The sequence below is a fragment of the Cimex lectularius genome, unplaced genomic scaffold (assembly GCF_000648675.2).
Source record: "Cimex lectularius strain Harlan isolate CLEC.00 unplaced genomic scaffold, Clec_2.1 scaffold35, whole genome shotgun sequence".
Classification (NCBI taxonomy): domain Eukaryota; kingdom Metazoa; phylum Arthropoda; class Insecta; order Hemiptera; family Cimicidae; genus Cimex; species Cimex lectularius.
The window spans coordinates 1216730-1234705 of NW_019392746.1; the positions used below are offsets into that span (position 1 = coordinate 1216730).

The following is a 17976-nucleotide window of genomic DNA, read 5'->3' on the forward strand; positions in this document are numbered from 1 at the left end:
CTATCTTCACTGTTTTGGTCTGTTAGATGCATTTCGGCTTCTCATCGTCTTCAGTACTGGGTCTGGTGTCCCTATGTTATTTTGTCAGACTTGCTTTTGACATCATGGATTAAGGCCTCAAGATGAAATTTACCATCATGAGATTTCCTTTTTTGATTCTAAGGGGTGATGAATCTCTTCTTGAATCCACTATGATTCAAAGGCAACACATATAAAAGGGACACGTCTGACAAAATAACAGACAGACCAAAACAGCTAGGATAGGAGGACCAAAATGATTGGAAACCACCTAACTGCACAATGTTTTTGGATCAAATAATTTACTAATTTCAGATTCACGAATAATCCACATTTAAAACACTTATCTCTGATGTAATTACAAATAGGAAGTTGGCTTTTGTTTTTCTTAACTACAAGGCAATGTGTTTTCTCTTTATGTTCTAGTTAATGTAGATTTCAATAAATTCACCACCAAACAGAATAAAATAGACAAATAAAAATTCATAAATGTAAACAGTATGTGTTTACAACAGCAAAGGCTACTTTAACAGCTTAATATTCCTGGGGTGTAATAAATTAAATTAGTGACACTTTTAACTATCAAACTAACAAATACTAAATATGGTTTAGGAAGTGCTTTTCCAAATCTTCCATAAGAAGAAATTACATTCACCAAACATTAAACATGATACTGAAAAATAATTAACAAATTATTATATGGAGATCTTGAGAGGCAGTCTGGTGTGACATAGGTTTTAGAAAAACATTTTCTTTATCGTGCCAACGTTTCGATCATTATTGAGATCATAATGTTGGCACAATAAAGAAAATGTTTTTTTAAAACCTACGTCACACCAGACCGCCTCACGATCTCCAAATAATCATTAACCAACTGTCGCTAAACACCACACATTAACAAATTACTTAAGAAAAACAAATTACTTAATTTTTCAAAAACAACTGAATTATACTTATCCCTTAAACCAGAATCATTAATAAACAATTTATATTGATTTTATAGGCTCTTTTAGCATTATCAAGAAACCAAAAAAAAAAATATTATTTTTTGCATGAAAATTTTCAAAACTCAAGGAAACTTATTTGGACAATAGTTCATTGTATGTGTTCTTGATGGACTATTTTTAAGAATTTTATGATTAAAATATGTGTAACTCAGTTTAATACGTGTAATCAGTTTTTTCCAACTATTATTTGCCTACAAACAGGTTTTGTTTCCCGCAATTACGATTGTTTCTATTGATAATGATCAACAACAAAATTATTTCTTGAAACTTTATTCTACACTTATTCTATACAATGGGTAAAACAATAAATAATATTAACTGCCTTAATAAAATAATTGCCACGAGATCACCTATTGTTCCCAGACTCCAGCTCAGATCAATCAAGTTTACTGTAAAACTGTTCTGGATTCTGACAATTTATCATTAATTGGTGACATTAATCGACAAAATGATTGCCATTTTACAAACAAAAGAAATATTAAAATAAAATATTTTCATACAGATTTGAATGGTAAGTTGGGGGTTCCATAAACTCTTACTTTGTTGTTTTGCCCTTTTAATTCTTTTTTGTTAGGATTTATAACATGGAAAAACAAACTGATTAAATACAAGGACCTATTCCTGAGACAATCTATTCAAATTTGATACTTTATACCTATTGTTGTTTACAATTTACACCACAATAATCATCAATGAAATGATTGTCACACAACAAAAGAAAAAAGTTAAAATCTTTTGTTTTCTAAGAAATTGTATATTATAATATTTAACAGTTAAAGACAAGGATCACTGTAATAATCTATACGAATCTAACATGTTTTATAATTGTATACAACGTTAAATGAACAAAACCAAATGTAAAAAACTGCATAAATGAAAATTCAATGGTATAATTGAAAAACTGAATGATTAAAGGCAAAGATGCCTGTGGTAATTTAGTTTGTTATTTTCATAGCTTGAGGCAGGATAATCATCGATGATAAGGTTAATACTATACAAACAAAACAAATGTAAGAATAAACTGTTTTCATACAAATTTGAATGAAAATTCAGTGGTATATCTTTGAAACTATTAAAGGCAAGGATCATTTTAATAAAAATAACAAGATATTGTAGTTTCTGATGATGAGTGTAAATTCCCGAACGTCTAAAAAATTTAATGTAAAAATAAAACAAAAAATTATCAAAAATAATATGGAAAAAACAAAACCCAAATTATAAATAAAAAAAAGATGTCTTATTTTAAAAATCTGTGCTTCATAATAAACATTACAAAATAAAGAAAAAAAACATTGATGAAAGGAAAGAAATAGACAAAACAAAACAAATGAAGAAATGGACAGTTGAAGAAAATTCAACAGTACAATGCTGAATGATTAAAAGCAAGGACGTCTATGATAATCCATAAAAATGCGACAGCAAAATGATCATCGTTGACACAAACAAGACAAATGATGAAATCAACTGTCTGTATGAAAATTCAATGGTGTAATATCCAACGACTAAAGGGCAATCTGTGATAATCTATAAGAACTGGCATTTTTTTTATAACTGTATACAGCCAAAAATCATATTTCAATCATCACTCTACACAAGCAAAACAAATGAAAATATGGTCAGTTTGACTGAAAATTCAATTATATAATGTTGAATGGTTAAAAGCAATGATCTCTGTGATAATCCGTAAGAATCTGACTTTTTTTTTACATGTAAAGATTACAAAATAATCATTGTTGAAAAGGATTGATGCTACGCAAGCAAAACATATTTAAAAAAATGGATAATTGGACTGAAAATTCAATAGTAGAATGTTGAATGATTAAAAGCACGGACCTCTATGATAATCTGAAAGGATCAGTCAGCAAAATAATCATCGTTGACACAAAGAAAACAAATGATACAATCAACTGTCTGAATGAAAATTCAATGGTATAATGTTGAACGATTAAAGGGCGAGGATCATCTGTGATAATCTATAAGAACTGATATTTTTTATAACTGTATACAGCCAAAAATCATATTTCAATCATCACTCTACACAAGCAAAACAAATGAAAATATGGATAGTGTGACTAAAAATTCAATTATATAATGATGAATGGTTAAAAGCAAGGATTCTGTGATAATCCGTAAGAATCTGACTACTTTTTTTTACATATGAAGATTACAAAATAATCATTGTTGAAAGGATTGATGTTACACAAGCAAAACAAATGAAAAAAAAGGACAGTTCGACTGAAAATTCAATAGTAGATTGATGAACTATTAAAAGCAAGGATCTCTGTGCTAATCTATATGGATGTGACAGCTAAATTATCACATGACAATACACAAGCAAAACAAATGATAAAATCAACAGTTCAAATAAAAATTTAATGGTATAATGTAAAATGGAAGAATCAGTTTGATATGTTCATAACTGTAAACGATGAGTCAAGCATCAATGACAGGGTTGTCACTTTATGGCATCACGGCCAACAGGCGACTGAAGGGTACTGACAACTGTCAATGTTTACTTACAAAGGCATGTCCCACAGGTGAGAAAGCTCTCATTGAAGTCTTCATAGTTTATCGAGACCGTCTCGACAAGGGTTGAGCTCATGCTGACCATCTCGGTCGCTGCGATAAAGAAAGAAAAAATTTAATATCAAGCATTCAAATGGTGGGAATAGCCCGTGATTTGAATATCAATCGAATATGACAAATGCAACTTAGAATAGACATCACCTTTTATCGATCTGGCTCTTTTCCCTAAGTGATTTCAGCCAGTTTTAAACACAAAGACTTTGTTGGCATTTCCCCCGAGGGCGAAGAGGAAAATGACGAGGATTTGAAGTCATTTTGAAATCTTCCGAGACGAAGCGGAGCCACGGCTACGATGAGGACGGGGACATTTCGAGCAGGGTGAAATGAGAAAAAGCGAGGAGACGGACGACAGGATGAGAGTTGAGAGCGCCCGTTCTTCGAGGCTCGAGCTACGGAGATCAGCTGGCCAATCGATTAACCTTTGTAGGAACAAGAAACTTGGAGCAAGAGTCGTGAAGGGACAAGGCTTTTGTTTATAAAACTGGATACGCGGAGGGTGGTGAAGCGGGCGCAGGCGCGGCCACTTCGCGCAGATTCTCGATTCTCAAGCAACTCAACTCACAGACTCGCCGAAATCGAGTTGCTCAAGAAACTAAGCTTCAATTTTTTGTCTGGCTTGTTTTGGAAAACCCCTACCTTTAGAAAGAGTTCATTGAACCTATGATTAGTTTGAAATTAATGATTACCACCAAGAATTGAAACAAAAAGTATAATTTACTTGTTAAATAATTACAAGTAATCATTATAAAAACAGATATAAAAAGAGAGGTTTTTTTTAAAAATGAAGCAAAATCATTTGCTTTTACAATTGATGAAATCTAACAGAAATTGCACATCTTAAACCACAATGATTGTCTAAATGTAGTATTCTTCCTCTAAGAATAAGCAACAGAGCTACCAAATCACTTGGAGGCATCCAATAACATTTTTAGAGCTTATATTGTCTTCAAATGCTAGGTCTGTCATAAGTTTATCCCTACAATTAATGCTTCAATGGAAATTAATAAAGAAGTGATACACAGACATATTAGTCGGGATGTATATTATACTGCACCCTTTAAGAGCTATTGATTCCCTGTTCTGTGCTTAAAGCCGTAAGTCCTAGTTCATTAAGTTAAGTAACTTGATAAGTAGTCCCGTTTTAAGTGGTTCAGGCTCTTCTATGGATACAATGTGCGTTCCAAAACAGTTCCTCCTGCTGGCAGTTTGTTAGGTGTGTTGGTGTTTCAGCTTCTTTACAGAATCTGCACATGCTGTGTTGTGTTATGCCAACCTAAGTTCGTTAGGAGGTTCTTGGATTGTTTGTGTCCAATAGGAGTGTTCCATTGTTCCCCCATTTTATTTGTATCCTGTCTGAGGTGCTCCTATGCTTGGGTCCTACCAGCCCCCCTCTTCTTGCAAGGGCATCCGCTATGTAGTTGCCATCTACTCTCACAAGTCCTGGGACCCCAGCAAAAGCTGACTTTGTTTTGCATACCTAATTTGTTTAATTTAGTTTTCCAATTCAGCACCGTCTTTGAGCTAATGATGTTTGACCTTAGCACTCTGATGGCTGCTTGGCTATCTGACAGCCATTTATCTAGCAATTAATGGAAATGTGATATGTATTGCTATGACAAACTACTTTTTATTCTTGTTTTTGTTCCCTTTGTTTAGATTGAATTGGGTACATCTTTCAATTGCATGGACCTTAGCTTGGAAGAACTGGTGTATTTTCACATGGGTTCTGAGTATTTGGTTCAAGGACTGAACCTGTACCTTCTAGCATTCTAGACCCGTCTGTATACCAATATGGTGCAATTCTTAAAGTTCGTGTTTTTCTCTCTTTCCCATTCCTTTTTGGTACATAAAGAAGTGATATACATTTTCTTTTCACTGCAATGACACATTGGACATTCAAACTACAAAGTCAATGATCACTGATAGCTCTTTAGTCAATAGAGAATAGTTCTCTAAATTTAATTACTTGCTTCAGAAATACATGAACTATAATCTTGCCGAATCGAGTTGCTCTTGCAAAGCTTCCCTTTTTTTGTCTGGCATGTTTTAGAAAGCTGCTAGTTTATAAAGTTTGTTGAACCAGAGACCTCTAGAATCAAGAAAAACAGTGCAATTTGTTTGCTGGATAAATCAAGTAATCATTATAAGAATATGTATAAAAAGAGAGGAAGCTTTTGAAAATAAAGCAAAATCATTGGTCATTGACCATCATCATTGAGACATCAGAAAGTTCAAATTTTAAAGCCACAATTATTATCCAAATGTAGTATTTTTCCTCCAAGACTAAGCAACTGAGCTACAAAAAAACTTAGGGACATCCTAAAAAATGTCTAGTACATATCTACACTGCCTTCAAATGTCTGTAATAATCATTATCTTCCATTAGTACTTCCCCAAGCAATTAATGAGAAAGTGATATATATTTTATTTTTCATTGCTATATTTTTTTAGTGATAATCACTCATAGGTCTATAAACAATAGGCGATGGTAGAAATGATAAATGATGGAGTGAGTGTGGTGTTCAATACTTTTTAAAAGGATAGTTCCTACTCACAGTAAGTACTTACTGTGAGTAAGAACTATCCTTTAAAAAAAAAAAAAAAAAAAAAAAAAAATAGGCAATGGTTCTTTTAATTTAATTATTTGCTTCGGAGATATATGAACTATACTTGCGGAATTGAGTTTCATGAAGCAAAACTTCCATTTTTTGCCTGGCTTGTTTTAGGAAATAACTACATTTCGAAAGAGTTCATTGAACCAGATTCCTGAGATTACTTACCACCAAAAATCAAGAAAAAACAGAACAATTTGCTTGTGAGAAATTAAAAGTAATAATAAAATCTTTAAAAATAAGAGGATAGCTTTTGAAAATAAATCCAAATCCTTTGCTGTGACGTTGATGAGATTGATCAGAAAGTGCACTTCTTACAAATACAATGCTTGTCTAAAAAATATAGTATTTTTCATCCAAGAATAAGCAATAGAGCTACAAATTCACTAGGCTTCCTAATCAAATTTCTAAGATTCAAATGCTAATTTTAAAATGTATCATTATCTAACATTAGTGCCTTATATGGTAAAAGAAAGTGATGTACATTTTCTTTTTCATTGTTATGACACATCGGATATACTAACTTCATTTTCTGTGGTAATCACTGATAGGCCTAAAATCAATAAGCAATGTATTCTCCTATTTTAGTGATTTGTACTGTAGGTACATGAACAGATTCTTGCTGAATTGAGTGACTCATGAAACAGTTTCTTTTTAATGTCTGGCCTATTTGAGAAAACTGCTACCTTTTCAGAAAGTTCATTGAAAGTAAGACCAAAAACCAATACAATTTGCTTGTATATTAAAAGTAGTCATTATAAAAAGAGACATATTTTATTCCAATTTAAATGAAAGATTGCATTGTATTCTGTATAGAGTATTTCATTGAAAACTAAATCCTTCTCCCAGATTATAAAGAATCTAAGCAATTATTTTTTCTGACTTGTTTCAGTAACAGCTACTTTTTTTTGTCAAGTAAGGATTCCAACTTTTATAGGTCTATGGTCTATAGTGAAGCCCATATTATTAAGACATTACAGAGGAAGTACACTTTTTCTCACAAAAGCACTTGCCTTTCCCTTGGTGTGAGAATTGCCTTACATGTACAAATTATACATGCTAGTGGCTCACATTGACATAGGAAATGCGCCGATGTCTCTGGCTAATCTGACAGTCTGCTTTGTCCACCTTATTTAGGTGTAGTTAAGAGGAGTTCCTTCATCTTCCTTTTTGAGAGTTTTATAAATCTATTTCTTTGCCTCATACACGGTGCATTTGTCCAGTGTTAAAGTTTTCTTTTGCAAGCCATTTTTCTAGCTAGAACCTTAGCACAGTAGTTCCAGTCTCATGGGTGAGACGGCTGCTCCTTCTCTGCAAATAGGTCAGCCTATTCATTTATGTTTAAATGTTTCTTATCACACAGCTACATTTACAAACAAAGTTAAGCCAACTGGGGTCTTAGGATTAATAATTTAATGTTAAAAGAAGTGATTATAAAAACATAAATAAAAAGCTACAATTAATTAAGGTTTTTAGTTGAGATATAAAAGTCAATGGCACGAGCAGGATTCGAACCCACGATCTTCGGCTTGATCCGCCGCTGCTCTACCACCTGAGCTATCGTGACCTCGATCCACTCAGACACCAACTTCCCATCTCAACCCCACCTTTTGAATTTTCCCTCCTTTTTGCCATTTTTCAAATGTCGTGTAATCGGGTTGGATTCTCGACGACAAATGGTCAAGCGGACCACGAAATTAGTGAATTTAATGATTAAAAATGAAGTATACTTCACTAAAGCTCTCCGTGGCCATTTCATTTGTCGTCGAGAATCCAACCCGATTACACGACATTTGAAAAATGGCAAAAAGGAGGGAAAATTCAAAAGGTGGGGTTGAGATGGGAAGTTGGTGTCCGAGTGTATCAAGGCCACGATAGCTCAGGTGGTAGAGCAGCGGCGTATCAAGCCGAAGATCGTGGGTTCGAATCCCGCTCGTGCCATTGATTTTTTATTTCAATTAAAAACCTTAATTAATTGTTGTAGTATATTAATTGGTCAAGCGAACCACAAAGTTAGTGAACAAATAAAAAGATCGATGCTTTGGAAAATAAAACAAATCATTTGCTGCGAATGATCAGTTCACACTCTAAAACCACAATGATTGTTTAAATGTGGTGTTTTTGCTCTAAAAATCCTGTTTTTAATTTTATGGGGATAACTAAGAAATTTTGCTCAAATTACAATATTGAAGTCTATGTTATGTGTGTACACAAATTTGTGTACAAAAAGGCAAAAGTTGTACATTTATGCATAAAATAATTTATTAAGTAATTAACTTTTATACTATATTACTATTAAAATGAACAACATGCTTGGAATTATAAGGAAATCTGAAAAAAATTAAAAAATTAATAATAAGACTTTTTTATTATAGAAAAAATGTGATAACAATACAATAAATAAGATAAAAGTTTAATATCTAATATCACAGAGTTTAAATTGAAAAATATGAACCAGACATGTAGTAATTTAAGATCGTTTATCTTTCCAGTTCGTATTTCAATAGTGCTTAGATAAAAATAATGATTATTGATAATAGATAGTGTCCAAGAATGCTTTCAGGTGTTTTACAACCTATTTAAAATGTAACTAACCCTTATTTTTTTCTGTTTCATACAAAGACATACTTACTGGATGGAAATGGGGACAATTGCAGGATGAAGGTCTTACCTTGGCCTTCCAAAACTTGTAAACGTCCTTCACATAACTATCATTGATTTTTGGACTGTGATTTGAAAGCGAGCGCAACGTTTCGCTCTGAAAGATTAAAAAAAAATATATAAAAAATAAATAAACAAATAAATGAGAAATTAAAAAACTTTGAATTACCCTTATGTAGCTGAGGACTTTCATAGGTCTGCAATTTAACATCTTGCAGAGACCTTTTCTATCTTTAATCTCCTCCAGTATTTCGAGAAGGTCATCGATACCAAAAAATGATATATTCAATGGAACATCAGTTATAAAGAAAGAAGTTTTAGTTCCATCTGGAAAATAATGTTTTTTTATAAAAAAGTTGTGGATTATTTGGGGGGAGAAAGCCAAGAAACCTTCAAATTTTTCAATTCTTAGACCATTTTTTGTGATTTTTTCACTGCAAATTACTGTTTTGCCAACACTTTCATCAAAAGTTGTTTCCAGTGATAGCAAAGTGTCCCAAAGCTCTTTTCCAATATCTCTGAAAGAAGAAAATGCCTGATATTTGAAATAATGTAAAACAAAGAACTTTCATACTCTTTCAGGATTGGGATGTTGTTTTCGAGGACTTTTATAGGCACTGACATATGTGAAATATTGTTGTGGAGTTTCATAGCTTCATTTAATCTCTGGCTGCTAAAAACTGATATGCTTTCATCTTCCTGTACAACAATTAAATTGTCATTTAGCCTGCCTAGTACCTCAAATTGTTCCGAATGTACTGTTTTATCACTGGAATTTAAAGTTTGGTTAAAAAGTGGCCTAATAGTAAAAATATTACTTACCGGCTGCTGATGAATTCTTTAATTTTGTCTGTAGAAATTTTCCAAAGGGTGACTTTTGGGTAGACTTTCTTTACAGATCTTTCTTCTTTCTTTTTCATAATCGGAGATGCTTTATTTGATTGTTTTTTCAATTTCAAACATTCCTTCTCAGCTTTGGACTGTTCTTTGTAAACTTGCTTTTCATTTTCATGTAGATTTTTCCATCTTGACGACAACTCGCTTGCAACTGATGTAAACGAAATGCCTGGGGATTGCTTGATAACTAAAAAACGAATCAAAACTTTATAATCGTTTTTTCGTATTGAAAAGAAATAAAATATACTTTGTGCTCTCATTTCTCGTGCGAACTTAGTAAAAGCAGCCATATCTTTTTGCCCCATTTGACTACTGACGCTTCTTTCACTGAGCTGGGAAGTACAAGACGTTTCTAAGCCTGTGTAGTTTAGCATGCTTTCATTCTGTTGTGCTATAACAGTCGTTCCCTTAAAACAAACTTAATTATAATTTTGCTCAAGAATTTTGTATTGATAATAAATTTAAAAAAAAAATACTTGTACAGACTGCCCGTTAAATTCAACATTGCCTCTGCTCCAATCTGATGATGTAAGAACACAGTGGGCAGATAATGTACTTAATGGTTTATCAACTGAGGAATTTTCTGTAGAAGAATTATTTTGGGTTTCGTCTACTAAACTGGATAGATCATTCATCTAACAATAAATAAGATAATCTATAAAATTGTCTTATTATAAATTGTTTATTTAAACAGACTTTTTATTATTATATTGTATAACTTTTGCTATTTGCTATTTGAACTACTATTTAAGTGAACTAATTTTGAGATTTTCAGTTTCAACAGTAGTTAACTTTCAACGTACCATTTCGCCTTCCACCATAGGTTCGCAGTAAGTCTCATCGGAAGCATCTTCCTGTTTGAAAATTGACAAAACCAGATCATTAATATGTTTCTCGGTTTCAGACAGAGACGGATTCGTACTGTCGGTCATCTTGAAGAGAGAACTTTCCACTGGTCTTGTCGTAAATTCGCCTTTTTCAGCCGAATCCGAATTAATTTCAATATACTCGCTTGAAGATGGATAGTTTTTGTTATTTCTTTGGGGCGAGGTAGGATTTAAACTGGTTTTAACCGATTCATCTTGAGATGCTAAATGCGATGATGAATTGTTTTCCATCGGTGATGATTTGTTGCATTCATCATTTAAAACTTCACTTTCTGTCTCCTGTGATAAAACTGGCAGATCGAATTCGCTGTCTATTTTTGGAATTTTTGAGGAGACTTCTACAAAACCGTCGTCTTTTTTTCGCTTCGTTACTTTCACTTCCTGGGTAGGTTTAGGCGGTTCCATATTTCCCACATAATATTCAATCAATAATCTTTTAATTAATTTTATTAGAATATCCTGAAAATTGACAAAAACAAATCAAAAATGGCCATAAAATATAGAAAAATTACAATACCAAATCTTTGATGAGAACTTTAGTCTTATTTGGTTCCAAATTCACATCCAGACTATCAGGAGGTAAAGATATTGTGATTAAGCATGTTGGATACTTATTTACAGGGATTAATGGTCCAAAAAATTGATACACTTCTTCATGAATGGCCTGAAATTAGGAATAACTTAACTTGTTTTTATGACTCAATCAACTAATTACCTTTTCTATCTGCTTGTCTCTTATAGGTCTAGAATTTATAAATAAAAATATGGCATCCATTGGATTTCCATAGCACGTACTCGAAACATTACACTCTCGGTTTGGCACAACTAATTTAAGTTTGATCTAAAAATATCAACAATAAGAAAGAGCAAGATAAAGACTTTTAAAAATTTAAAAACATTAATTTTAATTTTTCTTTTCAAGCCCTTACATTTCCTTCTTCATGGTCTATTTCATGCAACTGCTTGACTATTGTCGGAGGGAGCACTTGAACGAAAGACTGCATAAGTGAACTGACGCCGGATTTCTGCCAAATTGTAAATTTATTATGTGACAGTACGAATCTAACACCCTGGTTAATCAAGGCCAAGTTTTTAACTAGGATTTCGACTTTTTTCAGTTCCTCGCTTCGCCTTTTGCCACTATTTAGGAACTGCTTTCTGACTGGTAAAGCTTTAAAAAGCTCAACGGCGACAACAGACGTGCCTAAGAAATTGTAGAAACTGTCACCTGGGTTTATACGGTAAATCATGATCTTTACCTCTATTTAAATGGGAAATACAAGATGAAACAATATCACCATTATTGTCAAAAGTGTAAGTGTGAGCGATGTCATCCTTATCAGTCATGGTTGTTATTGACACTTCGGCCACAGCACAAAGGGAACTCAAAGCCTCTCCCCTAAATCCATAGCTGTTCAGCTTTTCTGAAAAAAAGAATTGCATTTAAACTATTGTTCATCTATTGTGAATTATTCTTTAATCACCTAGGTCAGAAAAATCACTGATCTTTGAAGTATAACTTCTTTTACACATAAAAGGAACATCCTGCTTTTTGATTCCACATCCGTTATCTTTCACTTCCAACCTAGCTAAACCATGATTTTCCTAAAAATATAAAATATAATGTATCGTGAACTTTCTTCCTGTGGTCTGCGGGTTGAAGAACCTGTAATTTTGAGCAGTACCGATAATTTTGGTCTGTCTGACATATTTCGGCATCTTCAGTGTGTCTATGTATGCAGACAAACAATATGACAAAATGCATCCGACAAACCAACCAAGCGAGAATAGGCAGATTAAAATGATTGGGAATGACCAAAACATAAATAGTTTGGTTCTTTTTGATCATTATGATTTACCTATCCTAGCTATTTCCGTTTGTTATGTGCATAACTTCTTGCTAATGTCAGTGGTGAGTCAGACAGGTCGACAGACCAAAACAGTGAGGATAGGGAAACCAAAATGATCAGAGTCTGACTTCAGGTTCATTACCCAAAGACCTCAAGAGTAAATCTCACAATCTTTTCAAGTGCATTACACTGTTTTTATTAAGCTTATTCTCTTTATGAATAAACAAGTTCAGACTAAATAAAAATACACATAAACATATTAAAATGGTGATACGTTAAAATGGACAGGCCAAAGTGAGCATTTCACACTAGAATTATTGGAAACAACCAAATTACAAGTTCATAACCCCAGAGACTATAAGAGTACATTTCACAATCTAATCAAGTGTATTAAACTGTTTTTACAATGTGTGGTGTTTGGTGACCATTAGCCAATGATTATTTGGAGATTGTGAGGTGCGGTCTGGTGTGACGTAGGTTTTAGAAAAACATTTTCTTTATCATGCCAATGTTTCGATCTTTATTGAGATCATCTTCAGGGCTTAAAGTGTTTGTTTTCCGTGTAGATGTGTCATTCTTGTGTGTCGTGTTGAGAGTCTCCACAATTGTTTTTACTATACTTATTTTCTTTACTTATTAAAAAGTACTACTAAATTATAATAAAACACAAACATACTGAAAATGGTGATCTATTGAAATGTGATGGGCCAAAATAGTAAGAACTGTCACGCCAGAATTATTGGAAACAGTCAAACTACAGGTTTGTAGACTTCTAACTTGTACAGTTCTACCCCAGAGAACTCATGAGTAAATTTCACTATCTAATATATATATGTTAGGCTGTTTTTATATATAAAACTACATAAAAATTACACTCAAACATGCTGAAAAGGGCGGTATGACGAAATTAAAACACGACAGGCCAAAACAGTGAGCATTGTTATACCAGAATTATTGGAAACAACCAAACTAAAGTTCGTCATTCCGGAGGCTTCATGAGTTGGTATGGTATGGTATGGTGGAAAGGATACAAGGAAGCGGGGTTTGTATTCCCCAGGCACTGCAGCCTTCCGGCTTATTGTACCTTCCGAGTTCCTTAGTTCAGTCAATAGACTCAATCCTTCTTCTTAGAAGTATCAGGTCATTGACTGTTGCTGCTGCAATTTGATTCCCTAAGTCTTTTCCGTACGTTAGGTTAAACCTCCATTGAGCTGTTGCTTCGCATTTGAAGATGATATGAGTGGCCGTTTCCTCCTCCTCATTACATAATCTGCAAATGGGATCATCGCTGTATATACCCATGTTGTGTAGATGTTTTCTTAGATGCCGTGACTGGTTACTAGTCCTACCACTCCTCTGAGTTTGGCCCTCTCCAATTGCAGCAGTGTTTTTGCCAGTCTCGGTGAGGGTTGTTTCATCATAAGTTTATGTCTAGCACCGCTAGAGTTTATCCACTTCTCCTTTTGTTTTGCTTGGATCCATTCTGCGATGGAGGATTCTATATTTGTTTTTATTATCCCAAGAATAGGTTCGGGGCCTATGTATGGTCATGCAGATCCTCCTCTGGCCAGTCTGTGTGCTTTCTCGTTACCCAAAATTCCCCTGTGCCCTGGCACCCAAGATATCATCAGGATGTTGTTTCCCCAGGTTGTGGAGATTTTGGATGCATTCACTGACTAATTTTGATGTGATTCTTTTACATGCTACAGACAACCCTCCTATAACACAGTACTCTCAGAAGGCGGTTTCTATATAACGCGTAACTGAAATTGCGACAGCCCTCCCATAACGCGGTACTCTTACAGTTTCTGTTTAACAGAATCCATAAGTCCCTTCCACACAGCCTATGAATGACTCTAGTAATTAGATATTGTAAGAGGTTTTAATGTAAGTTTTATTTTCCACGCAAAAGCACAGCCGAGCTACATAAACAATATGTTTATATAAACATGCCAGCTTATCTCATAGCCGTTTACGGCATCGGTTTCAGTCATCTCAGAGATCTTTCACAGTACATACATTTTATTGGTGACCAAGTCTTTCTAAAAAATTTTCTACACCTTCCGTTCGTTCAGCTTTTAGCTGCTTAATTTGTGATTTATAATTGGACAACATTACACAATACGATAAGTAATATGCTTAAGTTGTACTAATATAATAATAATAAAGTAATTAATTTTATTAAAATAATTAATTACCCTAGATTTGCATCATGTCAAACACAAAAGAAACAAGGAAAGTATTAAAAAGAAAGTTTATATCGCTTGAAGATAAAATCCAAATTTTAAATCATTTAGAAGGCGGGGAAAAAATATCGTCTGTTGCAAAATCAATAAATTTGAATGAATCTACAATTTGAACTTTAAAGAAAAATGCAGATAATATAAGGAAAACTGTGGGCAGATGGCTGTCCGTTAGGTGCGAAACGTGTTACTCGCACACGAAATTCTAATATGGTTAAAATGGAACGGGCGTTAATGATCTGGTTGGAAGACTGTATAGCCAAAAAGATTCCTATCAGTGGAAATCTTATCATAAGAAAGCACTTAAAATCTACGAACATTTAAGACGCTGCTTAATATTGGGCATTCTTTTGCAGGGCTAGAAAATAATTCGTTTGTCGCGAGTAAAGGATGGTTCAAAAAGCTAAAAAAAAGGTACACATTGCACAATATTAAGTTTCAAGGAGAACAGGCCTCAGCAGATGCCGAAAATTATAAGCTGGAACTGGCTAGAATTATCAATGAAGGAGGTTATTCACCTGATCAGATTTTTAACGCTGATGAGACGGCATTATATTGGAAAAAGCTACCATCTAGGACCTTCATTCTGAAAAATCGAAGGCGTGCTCAGGGGTTTAAACTTTCAAAAGAACGTATCACCCTTCATGTGTGCAGCAATCTATCAGGGAGCCTGATGATAAAACAGATTAGAAAATAGTGAAAATAAAACTCTTATTCAAGTGTGGATGGAATTTTCTATTTTAGATTGTATTAGAACCCTGTCATCGGCTTGCGCGGAAATTAAACTATCAACGCTTAATGCGTGTTGGAAACCTCTTTTACCTCAAATGGTTCAAGCAATACAAGATGATTCTACAATTTCACTCCCAGTTTCAGAATAGTAAACATTGCTTCTCGTTTAAGCGATGAAGAATTTGCAGTAAACCATCAGGATGTAAGAGAACTAGTACTCGGGGAAGAAACTTTAGATGAGGAAGAACTGATGGAATTAATTGATGCACCTACCTCAAATGCATTAGTAAACGAAAATAAGGAAAACGATTGGGTGCCAAATCTCGATTTACAAGATGTGAAAAAAGGGCTAAATTTGGCTAAAGAATTAGAACTTCATTTCATTCAAACTGATCGTTCAACGGTGCGCAGCGCAAAGTTTAAAAGAGAGTTAAGAAATTGCTTAGCTCCCTATAGAGAGGTTTTAGTGGAGTTAGAAAAAAAAGCTACGATCGAAAACCAATGTGAAGAAGAACCAAGTGAGGAAGACATTTTGCCCATTAAAAGAAGACGAGTTAGGCGACTCATATCTGACAGCGAGGATGAGTGTTGAAAAATAAATAATTTTACAAAAGTCTTTCTTGTTTTTGTTGGAAAACAGTCTTTTAGTTTAGTTTTTGTTTCATTTTTTTTTTAACAATCCTTATATGAACTCTTCAATTCAATAAAAATAATTCATAATTTATCTTGTCTTTTGTATTTATTGGTCTCCATATAACGCGGTACGAATGATGTGATTTGTACTAATTCCGAGTTTCTTATAGTGCAGTTTCCATACAACGCGGTAGACGGTTTCCATAGAACACGCCACGAATTAGCCTGGTTTGTACGATTAAATCCGAGTTTCTTATAGCGCGGTTTCCATATAACGCGGTATGCACTCACCGTGTTATAGGAGGGCTGACTGTAATGCATTAATAGCTATTTGGCTATCAGATATTATGAGGATGTTTTCGCCCATGTAACCTCTTTTAAGATTTTCCAGGGCACAAGCGTTGATGGATTTATTTCTGCTTAAAATACCCTTAATGAGTTTGATTGCTCAAATTTTGGGCTTGTACAGAAAACGCCTGATCCAGTTCCTTCGTTTGTTTTGGAGCCATCTGTGTACCATATCATTGTATCTGATGCTCTCCTGTGTTCTTCCTCTCCTTTATAGTCCGTTGAGATTTTATAGGAAGTTGTGAAGATTGTTTCCGGGATCATGTAATCAGTCCCCATTTCTAATAATGGGTGTCTGATTTTGTTGATTATGGTTGTATGCCCGAATTGTTTAGTGCCTTTTCAATTTAATTGTTTCTGGAGCCTAAGTGAGCTTTTCCTAGCCTCTCTTGTATGAATATTTCCAATGGAGGTAGGTTTAGCAAAGTTTCTAATGCGTTTGTAGGGGTTGCTCTCATTACTCCTGTGATACATAGGTTTGCTAGTCTTTGTATGCTGCCTAATGTTTGGGTAGCTACTTTTTGTTGAGCTTTGTTCCGCCAGATTAGTGATCCATAGGTTATTCTGGGTCTTATTACTGCCGTGTATAGCCAATACGCCATTTTCGGTTTTAGTCTTAGGGATGGTTAGGGATGGTGATATGTGATTCGGTGATATGTAATACCGAAGACTTTACGAGTAAATCTCACAATGTGTAGTGGCTAATATGCTAATATAAGTTAAAAAAAGAAGACCTAAGCAGCAAGTATTGGCACACTAGAATAATCAGAAACAACCATACCACAAGTTCATCACCCCGAAGATCTCATGAGTAAATTTCACAATGTAATGTGCTAAAATGGTGACATGTAAAAAAAGAAGACCTAAGCAGCAAGTATTGGCACACTAGAATAACCAGAAAAACCAATGTTTTAATTCATCACATAATTATCTTTCTCTTGCTCTCGCTCACCATTAAAACACTATAAGTAACGTAAGGATTATAAAACATTACCAGTTTCACTTCAATGTTTGTTGCTCCTGCATCGATGGAGTTTTCAATCAATTCTTTTACAACAGTTGAGACCGAAGTGATGACCTGTGCACTGCTTATTAGTTTTAATGTTGAACTCGACAAACGGTTCATACTCGGGCCATTTGTAGATTCTAAAAAGACAACCAATTCAGACTGACATTCCACAACCATCTAAGAAGAAGTATTAAGTACCTGAAGACATTTTTGAGCATCTAGTTCAAACTCTGTTAGTGACTGTTGATCTGATTGAAAATTGATTCAGTATAGTTTTTCCGCTTTACAAATGAAAATAAAAACTTTTTCTGTGTAAATCTAGGATTTGTTTTGAAAATAATAAATAATATTAAGAATAGGAGGATGCAGAAGGGTTACTACACATGTGGGAACATTTCGAATTAGATGATTGGATCCGTTACAGTCGATGTCAGTTTTAAATTAATTAAAACTCATTAAATAAATTCTTTAAATTGGGAAAAATGTACAAAAC

The 17976-nt window shown here is 33.9% G+C and overlaps 2 protein-coding genes across 5 annotated transcripts in view; both read right to left on the reverse strand.

Moving 5' to 3' along the window:
• The window catches only part of LOC106669284 (tripartite motif-containing protein 3-like), a 29632-nt gene extending 25360 nt beyond the window's left edge, over positions 1-4272 (reverse strand). The window contains exons 1-2 of one of the 3 annotated variants that reach the window (XM_024227147.1): positions 3753-4272; positions 3546-3644 (exon numbers count right to left, since the gene is read on the reverse strand). In XM_024227147.1, coding sequence (XP_024082915.1) covers positions 3546-3636 — 91 coding nt within the window. In that variant the 5' untranslated portion in view covers positions 3637-3644; positions 3753-4272. Of the gene's footprint in view, positions 1-1375; positions 1498-1525; positions 1689-3545; positions 3645-3752 lie in introns of those variants that run through there. The other 2 variants (XM_024227149.1, XM_024227148.1) reach the window with 2 other exon arrangements.
• Positions 4273-6702: 2430 nt separating this feature from the next.
• Positions 6703-17943, reverse strand: LOC106669283 (PMS1 protein homolog 1-like). Of its 2 annotated transcripts, none has more exons than XM_024227145.1 (16): positions 17682-17943; positions 17469-17620; positions 12153-12273; positions 11928-12092; positions 11598-11872; positions 11384-11509; positions 11186-11332; positions 10585-11127; positions 10258-10416; positions 10029-10188; positions 9707-9968; positions 9459-9653; positions 9275-9402; positions 9054-9211; positions 8856-8981; positions 6703-7534 (listed from the first exon to the last, which is right to left on the reverse strand). In XM_024227145.1, the coding sequence occupies exons 1-16, from the start codon at positions 17689-17691 to the stop codon at positions 7481-7483; spliced, it is 2781 nt and encodes a 926-aa protein (XP_024082913.1). In that variant the 5' UTR covers positions 17692-17943; the 3' UTR covers positions 6703-7480. The 2 variants fall into 2 exon arrangements, with proteins under 2 accessions (XP_024082913.1, XP_014254114.2); XM_014398628.2 differs by lacking the exon at positions 6703-7534 and adding an exon at positions 8537-8554 and having other exon boundaries at positions 17682-17942.
• Positions 17944-17976: the final 33 nt, after the last annotated feature.